The sequence below is a fragment of the Phalaenopsis equestris genome, unplaced genomic scaffold, assembly GCF_001263595.1.
Source record: "Phalaenopsis equestris unplaced genomic scaffold, ASM126359v1 Scaffold000372, whole genome shotgun sequence".
Lineage (NCBI taxonomy): Eukaryota > Viridiplantae > Streptophyta > Magnoliopsida > Asparagales > Orchidaceae > Phalaenopsis > Phalaenopsis equestris.
This window is the reverse complement of record NW_018164814.1, coordinates 1,087,093-1,100,376: the sequence shown is the minus strand read 5'-3', so window position 1 is coordinate 1,100,376 and position 13,284 is coordinate 1,087,093. Positions and strand designations below refer to the sequence as shown.

Below are 13,284 nucleotides of genomic sequence, written 5' to 3'. Positions count from 1 at the left end.
TCAATTTTGTCCCTAAAATTTTTAATGGGGGCTAAAATAGTCCTCCCCGGAGACTATTCGGGGAGGACTATTTCAGCTAATATTAAAATAATCTTGGAGCTATTTAGACACTTTTATAGATTCTGGAACAAAAATGACCCCATGTAAATAGTTAGGGGATTATTTCGACACTTTACTCGTGTTGAATTATACAAGTGGACATTTACTGCCTTCTGATCCCTTCGTCTTTTCTTCATCAATATTTCTGTTCTGAACAGCCAGAATGTAAGGTTTTTCTGAAATTGATCAAGAGATTCCATTAAATGAAAGCACAGATTAGCTCACCTCCAACTTCATGTGCATGAAGGTTCCAAAAGACTACACCTTTCCTTCTGTTGCTGCTGTACAACGACTATTCTTCCTCTGTCTGCTATTACTTCCTCCACGTGAGCTCACATGAAAACTACTGCAACCAAGCCTGTGATCCCTGGCCTTTTTCAAAAAACCACCAGACCTTGGTAGATATGTGAAGTGGTAATTGGAATGGGGTGGAAGGTAAAATTACACACCAAGTTGGAAACAATTATTCATCCCTGCAACCCATGATCCCTGTAATAGGCTGCCATAGATGTAAGGATTGCACATTCATTGCAAAAGAGAAAAGTAAAAGCAGTGCCATCATTAGCTGGAAGGTGACTCCCCCTTCAAGGGGCTTTAGTTAAAGCTGAGGGAAGCTAAAGCTGAAGAATACTCTGAAGTTCTATTGGATTTGGGTTTCTTTTCATCTTTCTTTTTCCTGGATTACTGTAATCATGTTTTAAACTGTAAGTTCTGGACCTCAGTGCATTTTTAGTGCTTTAGGCTTTATAAAGTTGGTACCTTTTCTATTGGTTTCTGTAAATTTTGTTATAAATGTAGTATCATATTGAAATCTTCATGCTATAATTCAAGCGTGCACCTATGTTCTCTGACTTTTTTTTATTAATTCTTCTGCTGCTTAGAAATTTAAGAGATTTAACTTTGTTTGTCCCAAATTGATATTTGTGTTTGTATAATGGCTCATTATTGCTTACTTATAGATATTTTGGGGGTGCAGCTTTGTAGTGACGCACCACATTTTGTGTTTGATAAAATTGTGTTTTGCTAGTTTTTTTCAAAAAACAATGGAGAAAAGCTGTGTTTTACAAACTGACTTGACTAACTGTGGTGGTTGCTTGAAAGTTGCGGTTTGACTTTTTGAAAAAAAAAATATTGTAATAACCACCGCAACTTTTTGAACAGTTGTTTCTTTTGCAGCAGCTTCAAAGGTGTTTCTTCAAACAATTGTAATGGTCCCAAATAGACCCAAATTTTCTTTATAGCAGAAATGGCAAAATGGGGTTGCATGTGGGTGACACTTTTTAATTTTGTTCAACTATGAAGGAGAATATCAAATTCTAGTCATAAATTATATGTTGCACTTAATTTTTTTTTGTCAAATATATGACTTGGATGCTAGTTATTAGAGGGGTGAAATATCCAATTATCATGAAAGATCATTAGCATAATATTAAAAATATAAATATTATTGCATTTTGAATGAAATTACTTACATTTTATGTCATAATTTTGATTTGTGGACAGCGTGAAGCAGAAAGAGTACACATTCATCTCCATTAGTTTCTCACTGAGCCAACGCATTTGAAACTTGAGAGTTCATATTTTACATACACTTCACATAATTCTATATATTTACATATCTATCGCCTAGCTTTTTAATATTTGCTTGCATAACTCTTAAATTCACATCATCTTTTAAAAATACCACTAATTGTTAATTTTCTTAATTAAAACATATATTTTAATGTATATGATTATGATAATAAGTATTATATAAGTAAATATTAAAATTTAGATGTTAGATACATAAATATATAAGAATTATGTAAAATATGTATATGTGGGCGTGTGTGTTTATCATACATTAATTTAGATATTAATTATTTTTAATTAAAGTCAATATTTTGAAATGTAAAATCTAAATTTGAACTTTTACTTACATAACTCTTGAATTCTTAGCATCTTATAAAAATAAAGTTATGAATAGGATAAAAAAATGTTTATGATTGTTTTTTAAGCTAAATTAATTAATAAAAAATGTAAGATATTAGATTCGAAGATGCATCATTCATATGCAATAAAATGTTTTTTTTTTAAGCTTACGTAAAATATACATATACTATATTATTATATAAATAATATATATAATTTCTTTATTTTGAGTTAAAACAAGCCAAGCATGATCGAACGAAAGGTTGTTCATGCTCGGCTCGCTTACCAACGAATGATTCAAATATGAGCTAGTTAATCAGCCGAACACAACTATTCATGGATAATGAGCATTTTTTTACAGCCCTACCAACAACTTCGAATATCTACAATGAATGCAATGTAAATTAAATATATAGGCCTTTTTTGATGTAATTGTTAGAATTTTGTTAGAAATTGTGAATTTAAGCACGTTCAGGGATGGTTGATCTCTTAAGACTACGAGAAGATTACGAGGCCATTAAGTCAGATCAGACAATTTTTAGATTGATAAGAGTTTGGACTATGATAATTATTACCTCAAAACATATTTATCCTCATCGAAGGGATCCAATCAAAATGAAAATTCTCTTTAGTTTCTTCCATCAATGCAATGCACATTCCCTTACACCCACGTTATAGAGCCAATTAGAGAAGCTTGTGAGATTCAAAGTTGTTAATGTCATTACGTTGTCTTATAATATTATTACACGTGTTTTATATTTATTAAAAAGTTATAGCGTTTATTATTGTTATATGGAGGATATTTCTCCTTTTTTTGTGATTTTTTGTTGCATTTTTCTATCTGTATATCAAAAGGACTTTAGTGTTGGTCTCATAAGGATCCAACGATCTAGAACAAGAAAACATGATAAAGAAGGGTTTCCTATAAAGAGATCATGTGGTCCTATCGAGCTGACCGAGTTAAGTTAACCGAGTCAAAAGTTGACAGGAGAATGGCTAATTGATCTAAACAGGGCAACTCATCCGTTTACTCTTTAGGAGGATGTCTAAATCTTACCCATCCAAATTAGGGCAAAGATGTAATATTATCATTATAATGACTCCTCTATAAATAAGGGTTAGTGTTTATTTTGGATATCATAAGATCCAACATAGAAATCCTCACACACTCTCTCTACTTTTTCACTCTCCTAAGTCCTATCACGCTCTCTTCATTGGGTGTGATCCGCAAATTTTTTTTTTTTTGATTTAGATTTCTATATGTTTAAATTGGGTAATACCAAGCTACAATTATCCATATATTTTATTTTTACTTCAAAACAAAATTTAATATACCAACATAACAATTTGAATTTTCCCAAAAAAAATTGTTCAGATTAAGGACAGATGCATTTGTATGTATGGAATCCAATTCTTCGTCTAGATACATCCCTACATTTTAATTTTAATTTTTTTTTTTTAATTTTTACATTCCAACGCAGGCCGCCAGGCCACATGAGATGGATGGAGTCCAACAAGCGCGTTAGATGCATCCTCTACGGAAATAAAAACAGCCAATCTTAATTCACAAAAAATAATAATAATAATAATAATAATAATAAATAAATAAATAAAAATAAGTTCCAAATATATCTTAATTTACCAAAAAAAAAAAAGTTATTTTTCCTTTCGTGCACGCAGCTTTTTTTACAGCTACATGCGAAATGTTTCATTTTACTTGAATAAATGACTGATTTTTTTTCACCGGGAAAAAAATTGCGTGCGATAGACGTACGCGGTACTGCGTGCGATATTGAGGTTATACCGATGGTACAAGGGGGTTATATCCGCGGTGTAATCCCTTGTAACCTACCTGTAACCTACTAATAAATTCTTAATATATAATAACAGAAGCGCGAAACTTATTTTAGGTTATAGGTAGGTTACAAAATGTTATGAGGAGGTTACAAGGAGTTATACTGCGGATGTAATCCCTTGTACCCTCGATATAACCTCAATATCATAGGCAGTATGTCCATCGCAAATTTTTTCCGTGAAACTGATCACAGTTAGTCAGCAACTCAATAGCCACCTCTGTATAAGATGCAAGCAAAATAAAAATTAAACTTTTAGGTTCTCTAGAACCCTAATGATCTTTAATCACCAAGTACACAAGCATGCCGCCATTAAAAATCACCAAGAAACACCACAAGCACGTCAACAACCCCTTCCCCTCCCCCTCAAAATCCCTCCCGTTGATCCATGGAACCCTCTCCTACAATAGAATTCTTCCCCATCGCCAAGTTTACCAAATCGGGAACGATTTTCAGCTTCTTTGGAGCTCCAACAATGGCGGATATGCGTCAATATCCCACAAATCCCAGCCTGATCGAAGCTTATGGTCCAGCATACCGGGGGAGGCGTTCGTCTCTGCCGCAGCTGCGAAGACCGAGGTGGAGGAGAGCAGAGGCTCTTTCGTGATCAATGATGGCGATGTCTCATTCCTCTGTGATCATCAAACCATTGAAGAAATCAAAGCAATTTGCAGCTCTGAAACTGAGCGGAAATTAAAGAATTATTATGAGTTTCTCCATGGATTACTTCAATCAAATGAGAAGAATGTTCCTCACGAACCTTTGAAGAGGATCCAATTTCCAGCTCTAGTGATCAGTGGTTGGATCTCCAGCAAGAGATCTAAAAGGTTTGCTTCCAGGAAATTATGGTTTTGGGGAAGAAACCCTAGCCTTCAGAGGGCTGGGAAATCATCTCTTGCAGTGAGGTATTGGGTTCTTTTTCATCAGAAGAACAGCAATCAGGTTGGGTTCCAGGTCAAGTTCGGAGAGACGAAACAGCAGCAAAGCCTAAGAGTCTACCAGAGGTTTTCAGAAGGTTTCCATGGTAAGAGGTGGAAGCAGGTTCGAGTTAGAAGACGACATCGGGTCTCATGCTTCTCCAGCCGAAGAGACTTCCTGTGTTTATCTTCAGATGATGAGAAGGAAGAAGAGAGAGCTAATGGATTCAAAGAATTGAACAGAGTTATTCTAACATATTCGAGTGAGAGAGATGAGAAGTTCTATGGATTTGGAGAACAATTCTCCCATATGGAGTTTAAAGGAAGAAGAGTTCCTATACTGGTGCAGGAGCAAGGCATTGGGAGAGGAGATCAGCCCATTACATTTGCAGCTAATTTGGTCAGTTACAGGTACAGAGCTAGAATTTAAGTCTCTTAAACACCAAAATTTAACCTTGTACGTTTATATCACCTAAATCTTTCATATTACATAAAAATACAACAACTTTCCAAAAGTGAAATACATCTTTTCATGCATGGTTAAGGTGGCATATACATAAAAAAAATTGAAGTTTGGGTGTTAGATATGTAAATACATAGAAATTGAGTGGTATGAATGTAAATCTTCCATTTTTTTCCGTAACAAATATGTGCATTGTCTCTTTGATAGATCAGGTGGTGATTGGAGCACAACTTATGCTCCTTCACCATTCTACATGACATCAAAAATGAGATGTCTTTACCTTGAAGGATACGAGTACTCAATCTTTGATCTAACAGAACATGATAGAGTTCAGATACAGGTGATTACCTTTGAAGATACAAATATTGCATTTTGATCCTTTCTTCATTTGAAATTCTTGCAAAATTAAATAATACTCATTAGTGATGCTTCTGGCTAGGTGCATGGAAATTTTGTGGGTGGAAGAATACTCAATGGAAGTTCACCTGCAGAGTTGATCAAACGGTACACAGAAACCATAGGAAGGCCTCCAGAGCTACCAAGTTGGATCATTAATGGCGCTGTTATTGGCATGCAAGGAGGTACTGAAGCCGTTCGCAGGGTTTGGGATCAACTAAAAGATCATGATGTTCCTGTGTCAGCCTTTTGGTTACAGGTAACAATCGAGTCTTCATAGATTTAACAGAATATAGAAAAACATATCATATTTATTAGATTATTTACTAAAACATCAAAATCATAAGTTCTGCTTTCAAAAAAATTTTTGCATGTTCAGTTCAATGTGAGTAATCTGTGAAAAGAAATTTTCATTAGTGGCTTAATTGCTAAATTTGGCAACCTTGTAGGACTGGGTTGGCAAGAGAAAAACAATAATTGGGTCTCAGCTCTGGTGGAATTGGGAGGTTGACACTACTCACTATGCTGGTTGGGGAGAATTAGTTGATGATTTTAGAGCAAACAACATTAAAGTTATGACTTATTGCAACCCTTGCCTTGTTCCGGTGGTAAATCTCTTCCAAACAAGTTATATATCTAACTATTTAGAGTAAAGTGCCAAAAAAATCCCATAACTAGTTACACGGGGCCATTTTAGTCCCAAGGTTTAGAAAAGTGTTAAATTAGTCATCGGACTGTTTTAATGTGGGCTAAAATAGTTATCATTGAGGATTTTTCAACTCATATGAAAGTGTTTGGGGACTAAATTGACACTTTTATAAACTCTGGGACAAAAATGACCCTCTGCAAAAGAGTCCGAGAATCATTTTGATACTTCTATAACCTCTGGGGCTAAAATGACCCTCCACAAATGAGTCGGGTATCTTTTTGACACTTGTGTGTCTGTGTGTGTGTGTGAGCTACCTCCCCAGGCTCTTTCTTCCCTTCTAACTCCTCTGTCTGATATGGTGAACGTTCTTCTGTGGCCCGAGCTATTTCCCATCTAAAATTTTACCTTCCCTTGTGACTTCTCCTCTCTTTGATATAGTGAATTTTCTTCTGTATGCCCACGGTATTTCCCATCTAAAATTTTACATGTAGATCTGTCTTCTCTTTGTTTCTTATGTTATTCATCACATCGATTTCATAACACATGACATACAATGTATATAAACCAAAAGCATTTAGTCTCTAAGGAACCAATTAATTTGCAGAGAAACGAAAAGCCAAACAAGAACAAAAATCTCTTTGAAGAAGCAGAAGAGTTAGACATCTTAGTGAAAGACAAAAATGGTGCTACCTACATGATACCCAACACTGCTTTTGATGTAGGAATGTTAGACCTCTCACACCCAAATGCAAGCAGTTGGTTCAAGAAGATACTTCATGAGATGGTAGACTGTGGTATCAGTGGCTGGATGGCAGATTTTGGTGAAGGCCTTCCTCTAGATGCCAATCTCTTCTCAGGTTCCTATTATAGCTCCTCCTTTTAGTTTCTTATACCATTAAAAAAAAATTAAACAAGTCAATAATGAACAGGTGAAGATCCCATCACTGCTCATAACAGATATCCAGAATTATGGGCAAGAGTGAATAGAGAGTTTGTGGATGAGTGGAAATCTAAGGATGGGGGAGATGATGAAGAAAGGTTGGTGTTCTTTATGAGGGCTGGCTTCAGAGAGAGCCCAAAGTGGGCAATGCTTTTCTGGGAAGGAGACCAAATGGTAAGCTGGCAGCACAACGATGGAATCAAGAGCAGTGTTACAGGCTTGCTCAGCAGTGGACTCTCAGGTTTTGCTCTAAATCATAGTGACATTGGAGGATACTGTGCAGTAAACTTACCTATGATAAAGTACCGACGAAGCGAAGAGCTTTTATTGCGCTGGATGGAGCTGAATGCATTCAATACAGTCTACAGAACACATGAAGTAAGAAACAGAAGCCTCATTCTCGTAACTCTTCATTGCCACAATATAAACTTGAATGTTGCTGCAGGGAAACAAGCCAGAATCAAACTGTCAATTCTACTCCAACAGCAAAACATTGAGTCATTTTTCAAGATTTGCAAAGGTTTACAAGGCCTGGAAATTTTATAGAGCTCAACTAGTAAAGGTAATCCCTCAAATGAGGAAAGTGCCAAAATAGTCCCCTGGCTATTTATATGTGGCCATTTTAGTCTTAGAGTCTACAAAAATATCAAGTTACTCCTCAGATTCTTTTAATAAGAGCTGAAATAATCCTCAGAGAGGACTAATTTAGTCCCTTTAAAAATTTTAGGGATTAAATTTACACTTTTATAAACTCTCGGACTAAAATGACTCCCCACAAAAAAATCTGGGGGTCATTTTTGATCCTTTTCTCTCTCTCAAATGTTCAACTTGATAACAAAAAAATGCATCAGGTTTTAGATTCTTATAGATTGATAGAACTATTGATCAACAGGAAGCTTCTCAGACTGGGTTACCAGTCGCCCGACATCTGTTTCTTCATTATCCTTATGATGAGCACATCCACAGCCTGACTTACCAACAGTTTCTGATAGGAACTGAGATATTAGTAGTTCCTGTTTTAGATAAGGGAAAGAAGAAAGTGAAAGCCTATTTCCCATTGGGCCAGGGATGTTCTTGGAAACATATATGGACCGGAAAAATATTTGGAATGTCTTCAACTGAATCAGAAAATAAACAAGAAGGATTTGAAAAATGGGTGGAAGCACCTATCGGCTACCCAGCGGTATTCTTTAAATCAGGCTCACCTGTAGGGGAACAATTTATGAAGAACTTGCAAGATCTTGGGATCTTATAGCTCTCGACCTGAACTATGAGTATTACTCCAGCCTCCTGCTTATGAAGAGCTTGCAAGATCTTGGGATCTTATAGTTCTCAACCTGAGTATGAGTAGCTCTTACTCCAGCCTCCTGCTTTCCCCCCATTATAACATTTGGGGAATTTACAAACATTCCACCTAATTCCTATTTATTTACATATCTAACACCTAAATTTTAATTGTTACATTAATACAACTCAAATTTTTCATATCACATAAAAAATACCACCATTTTAAGTTTTAATAAGAGAAATACATATTTTCATGCATAGCTATGTAAAAAATGAAGTTTAGGTGTTAGAGTGGTATGTATGTAAATTTTTATACAAGTTTATGGAAGCAAGCAGAGGTCTGAGTATACTCTTTAACATACTCAAATATTCAAGAAAAAGAACTCATGGGAGATTTTGAAACCTTCTCTTGAAAATGATTTATGAAGCATGATGCCAGATGATTGTAACTAAGTTGTCATTTTTTTGTAAGTATTTGGAAGGGAAATATTTAATCAGTCGAACTTGTGCCAAACAAAATGAGTATAACTGTATAAGAACCTATTTTAATATGTTATAGGAGTTATGGGATTAGATAATAAAAGGCTTGACAGTTTTCTTGGAACTATGGTCGAACACCTTTCCTGCGTACCTTAGCATTTCAAAAATGATGATCATTTTCATATAAAGAATGAAATAACATATTTCTTTTCGGATATGAAAAATGTCACTTTCCCTCAGCTAATATAGGCCATAAATTAGCATAGCAACAAAAAAAAGATACTGAGCCTAAAGTTTATAGCGTTGCTTAAGGAAAAAAATAAAACAAAATAAATAAAAAATCCAAATGATGTTTGCATCGGAAGCAAATAATTTAATTTGGATTTCATTTCATTCCCTTAATCATCAAACCACAACCTATAGCAGAATAGTTTTACACTTCAACAAATTATTTCTCTTTTTCTTAAAGTACATACAATCAAACTTGATAGTTATAGAAACAAGCCAGAAAACTGCAAGCATCCTGGCAAGCAATACAAGCCGGAGCAGAAGGCCGTCTTTTTAAGTTCCATGGAGAACATAACAATAAAAAAGGAAGATTTACATAGATACCACTCAATACTAACGTATTTACGTATCTAACACCAAAACTTTTATTTTTGGTATTTCACCTTTATGCCACCTTAAATAAGCATGAAAGTGTATTTCACCTTTTAAATGTTAAAGAAGTGGTCTTTTGGATGTGATGCTAAAGATTTGGATGATAGAAATGTAAAAATTAAAGTTAACGTGTTAGATATACTAATACATAGAAATTGAGTGATATATATGTAAATACCCCCAAAAAATTATTAAAAAAAAAAAGAACCTGAGCCGAGACATCAGAGATCAAAGATCTGAACAGGCCAACTGCGCTTCCTCCCATCCAAGGTGATTCCAGTAGTCTCCAAGGATATGTCTAAGCTCCGGTGCACCAAAGATCGAGCGATGCTGATGCGAGATCTAATTCTTGCTGCAGGGCGCCGTTCCGTGCCGATAAGTCCATCTTCCGCATAGGATTTGGCAGATGTCATGGCAATTGGCTCTCGAAATGTGAAAATGGTCTGAGACCAATGAGTCTTCGGCGAGTACGGCGAAGTGGATAGAACCGTCGGCATTTCCTTACAGAATCTTTTTGTGAAACCTGTCTCAAACCATAGAATTATGCCATAGCACCAGCGGACAAGGGGTTTAGCATCAGCTGAAGCATCTTCTGGGCTTGGCTTTGGTACCACCAACTCACAGCTAGCAGTGAAGTCTAGTTCATCTGGTGTCATTGTGGTCAGATCAAAAGTCTGAAACGGAAGAACAAGAGGAATTTGAAGTAATTAAGAATAACAAGTATCAAAAGATCCTGTTCTATTCAACAGCAGTAAAAAACATGGAAGATTTCCATACATACCAATGAATTCTTATGTATTACATACATACCATTTAAACTTTAATTTTTACATACATGCCACTTTTTCCATGGATAAAAATGTGTACTTCACTTTTTGAAAGTTCAAGTAGTGGTATTTTTTTTATGTGATGTGAATGAGTTAGGTGGTATAATTGTAAAAAGCAAAGTTTAGGAGTTAGATATGTAAACGCATAAGAATTAAGTGGTATGTAAGGAATGTGGGAATATTAATGCGGAATTCATTGAGACTACTTTGTTACCATCGTGTGTTTTAAAGGTTTGGGCAATAAATTAGGGTTGTGTCAGGCTACAGGTTTCCAAGTACTCCAAACGATCTAAAGGTAACATCAAACCTGTGATTAAAAGCTATAAAATAAATATTTGTTTTCTTCTGTCCAACTTTTCAATCATAGACTGACAAAAATCATACATGGTGAACCCGATCCTACTTAAGAACTCGTAGCTCATACGTGTCGATGAATTAGATAAATAATTACTGATACAACTAGATTATTTTGATGGTAAGAAGAGCCTGAATCTGTATTACTAGACGTATATTCTTGAATTTGAGTCAGAGTCTAAATGCGATGAATTTGGATGAGGACCTATATTTCAATTTCTAAATATGAATTTGAGCTTCTATGTGAAATTGAATCCACTCCTAAATGTGAAGCTGAACAAATTATGCATATTTTAGTTGGAGAATCAATTGATTAAATTGGTGCACACATCCTAAATATGCAAATGAACAAAACATATCTCATATAGGGAGTCTAATAAGTAAACATATAAAATAAAAAATTAAAGGAAAAAAGCAAAAAAAATTATTCCTATCGGGTATGATAAATTGATTGAACAAACAAATTAACTCCTTAATTCTAATGGAGTTATTTAGGAATGGATATGTACACCTCTATGAGATCTCCATTTAGGAACACATTCTTCACATCGAGCTAGAATAAGGGCCAATCCATCTTCACTGCAAAACACAATAGGAATCAAATAGTTTTAACTTAGCCACCATAGCAAATGTGTCCTCATAGTCAACTCCGTAGGTCTATAACTACCCTTAGGCAACCAATCGTGCTTTGTTGCGTTCAAAGAATCCATCAGAGTTGAACAGGATGCAAAAAATTCATCGACATCCTACTGTTTTCTTTCCCCGAGGAATATCTACCACGCGCGTATGGTTCCATCGAAGCGCATTCACCTCCTCTATTGCAGCCTTCCACGCAAGATCTGCTAGTTCCGCCTCAAAGGTAGATGGGATTTAATGATCTGTCAGGGCAGTAGCAAATGCTTTGTAGGTTGGCGATAGACTGCGAAAAGAAACTTTTCATGGAATAGAGGGAGGGAGCATGCCTAATTGCGTACCTTGTTTGTAGAACTCACCCCCTCATTTGCAGTAGAAGTTGTGTTGGGGTTGTCATCCGGGGTAGATTCAAGGTCCTACAAAGAGGTAGCATGCCCCAGAGTAGGTGCATCGAAATGAGTGCGCCGAGTGTAGAAACGAGAGGAGGAGATGGTGGAACAACAGGGGCCAGAGATTCCCTCAGAGGTAGAAACAATGGGGGGGAACATCCATAGGAGTAGAATAAGGAATAGTGTCCAAGAACTCTAGCTCCGCCTCACTTAAGGTTGACTTGGAAAAATAAGGAATACTTTAAAAAAAAAGAAACATCAATACTCACATAGATTTTTTTTTTTTGCGATGGGATCAAGCCACTGATACCTTTTTTGAGTGGCGGGGTAGCAGAGGAAGAAACATTTTATGAATCTGAGATCAAATTTATTTCAAGTGGGTTCGGTGTTCCGAACAAAGTCTATGCACCCAAAAATTTTGGGATCTAAAGTGAAGAAGACCTGATTAACAGGAAAGCATGACATTAGAGCAGTTAAAGGGGTTCAAAAAAAGTTGTGAATTTTATATGAGACTCTATTTATGAGATATGTAAACTAATTCCAAAAACGTTTAGAGACATATAATTGAAATAGATAGAGTGAGCAACATCGAGGGGATGTCGGTTTTTTCTCTCAGCTATCTCATTTTGTTGAAAAGTGTTAGTACACGAACTATAGTGGTGGATGCTCTTACTTACCAACAATTCTTTTAAAAAAGAGTTTAAAAACTCACGAACATTGTCAATCCTGAGGACCTGAATTAAAATTTTGAATTGGGTCAAAATGAAAATGTAGAAATTTTGAAAGGTAACATCAACTTTCGCTTTGTATTTTAGAATATAAACTCAAATTATTTGAGAGTAATCATCAATCAAGGTAAGAAACCACCGTTTATTAGTGTAGCTAGAAGTGCGAGAGGGACCCAATACGTCACTGTGAATGGTGAAAAAGAAGCATAAGATGTTAAAGTGTGGGGTGGGTAATGAACTCGATGATGTTTGGCTAACCGACACGTTTCACAATTGAAATTAGAGATTTTTCTTAGTTAACATCAACGAATACAATTGTTCTACATACTGGAAACTAGGATGACTAAAACGATATTGCAATAACATAATAGGACATTCAGTGACTCAAGATAAACTACAACTACTGAGTGAAGTGTTCTCTTGCTCCGTGCTTTTCTCTTAGAAATAGTAAGGTCCAGCTAATTGTTTAACAGTATCATCCTCCTCGAAAAAAGATCCTGAAAGACAAACATCAAGAGAGAAATGAGCAGCGCAATGAATGTCATCCGTCAACTTACTAATTGATAAAAGGTTACACTTCAATAGTGGAACATGTGATACAGATTCCAGGGTTAGGCCGGTAGTTAGAACAATCGTCCTTTTACCAGCAATGGAGCTAGAGGAGTGTTGACCTCATTTTAGTGAGGTCTTAGCCTCCT

General features: G+C 35.7%; 2 protein-coding genes and 1 long non-coding RNA gene across 4 annotated transcripts in view; 1 reads left to right on the top strand and 2 right to left on the bottom strand.

Annotated features, from left to right (window-relative positions):
* The first annotated feature begins 4,071 nt into the window (after window positions 1-4,071).
* On the top strand, window positions 4,072-8,501 carry LOC110026450 (sulfoquinovosidase-like). Of its 2 annotated transcripts, XM_020727387.1 has the most exons (8): window positions 4,072-5,191; window positions 5,451-5,583; window positions 5,683-5,898; window positions 6,089-6,247; window positions 6,893-7,145; window positions 7,218-7,606; window positions 7,674-7,790; window positions 8,121-8,501. In XM_020727387.1, the coding sequence occupies exons 1-8, from the start codon at window positions 4,167-4,169 to the stop codon at window positions 8,481-8,483; spliced, it is 2,655 nt and encodes an 884-aa protein (XP_020583046.1). In that variant the 5' UTR covers window positions 4,072-4,166; the 3' UTR covers window positions 8,484-8,501. The 2 variants fall into 2 exon arrangements, with proteins under 2 accessions (XP_020583046.1, XP_020583047.1); XM_020727388.1 differs by lacking the exon at window positions 6,089-6,247.
* Window positions 4,885-5,806, bottom strand: LOC110026451. The gene is made up of 3 exons (XR_002294204.1): window positions 5,729-5,806; window positions 5,592-5,639; window positions 4,885-4,958 (listed from the first exon to the last, which is right to left on the bottom strand). It is a non-coding gene; the product is annotated as an uncharacterized LOC110026451 (long non-coding RNA).
* A 278-nt stretch (window positions 8,502-8,779) lies between the features above and the next one.
* Window positions 8,780-13,284, bottom strand: part of LOC110026423 (probable protein arginine N-methyltransferase 3) — a 24,502-nt gene continuing 19,997 nt past the window's right edge. Inside the window, 1 exon segment of the mRNA XM_020727352.1 lies at window positions 8,780-10,329. Coding sequence (XP_020583011.1) covers window positions 9,877-10,329 — 453 coding nt within the window. The 3' untranslated portion in view covers window positions 8,780-9,876.

Excerpts from the sequence above, each read along its gene's own strand:
- LOC110026450 (XM_020727387.1), top strand. The coding sequence starts at position 4,167 with ATGCCGCCATTAAAAATCACCAAGAAACACCACAAGCACGTCAACAAC. Across the intron at positions 5,192-5,450 it reads GCTAATTTGGTCAGTTACAG|ATCAGGTGGTGATTGGAGCA; the intron begins GTACAGAGCTAG and ends TCTCTTTGATAG. Across the intron at positions 7,607-7,673 it reads CAGTCTACAGAACACATGAA|GGAAACAAGCCAGAATCAAA; the intron begins GTAAGAAACAGA and ends ATGTTGCTGCAG.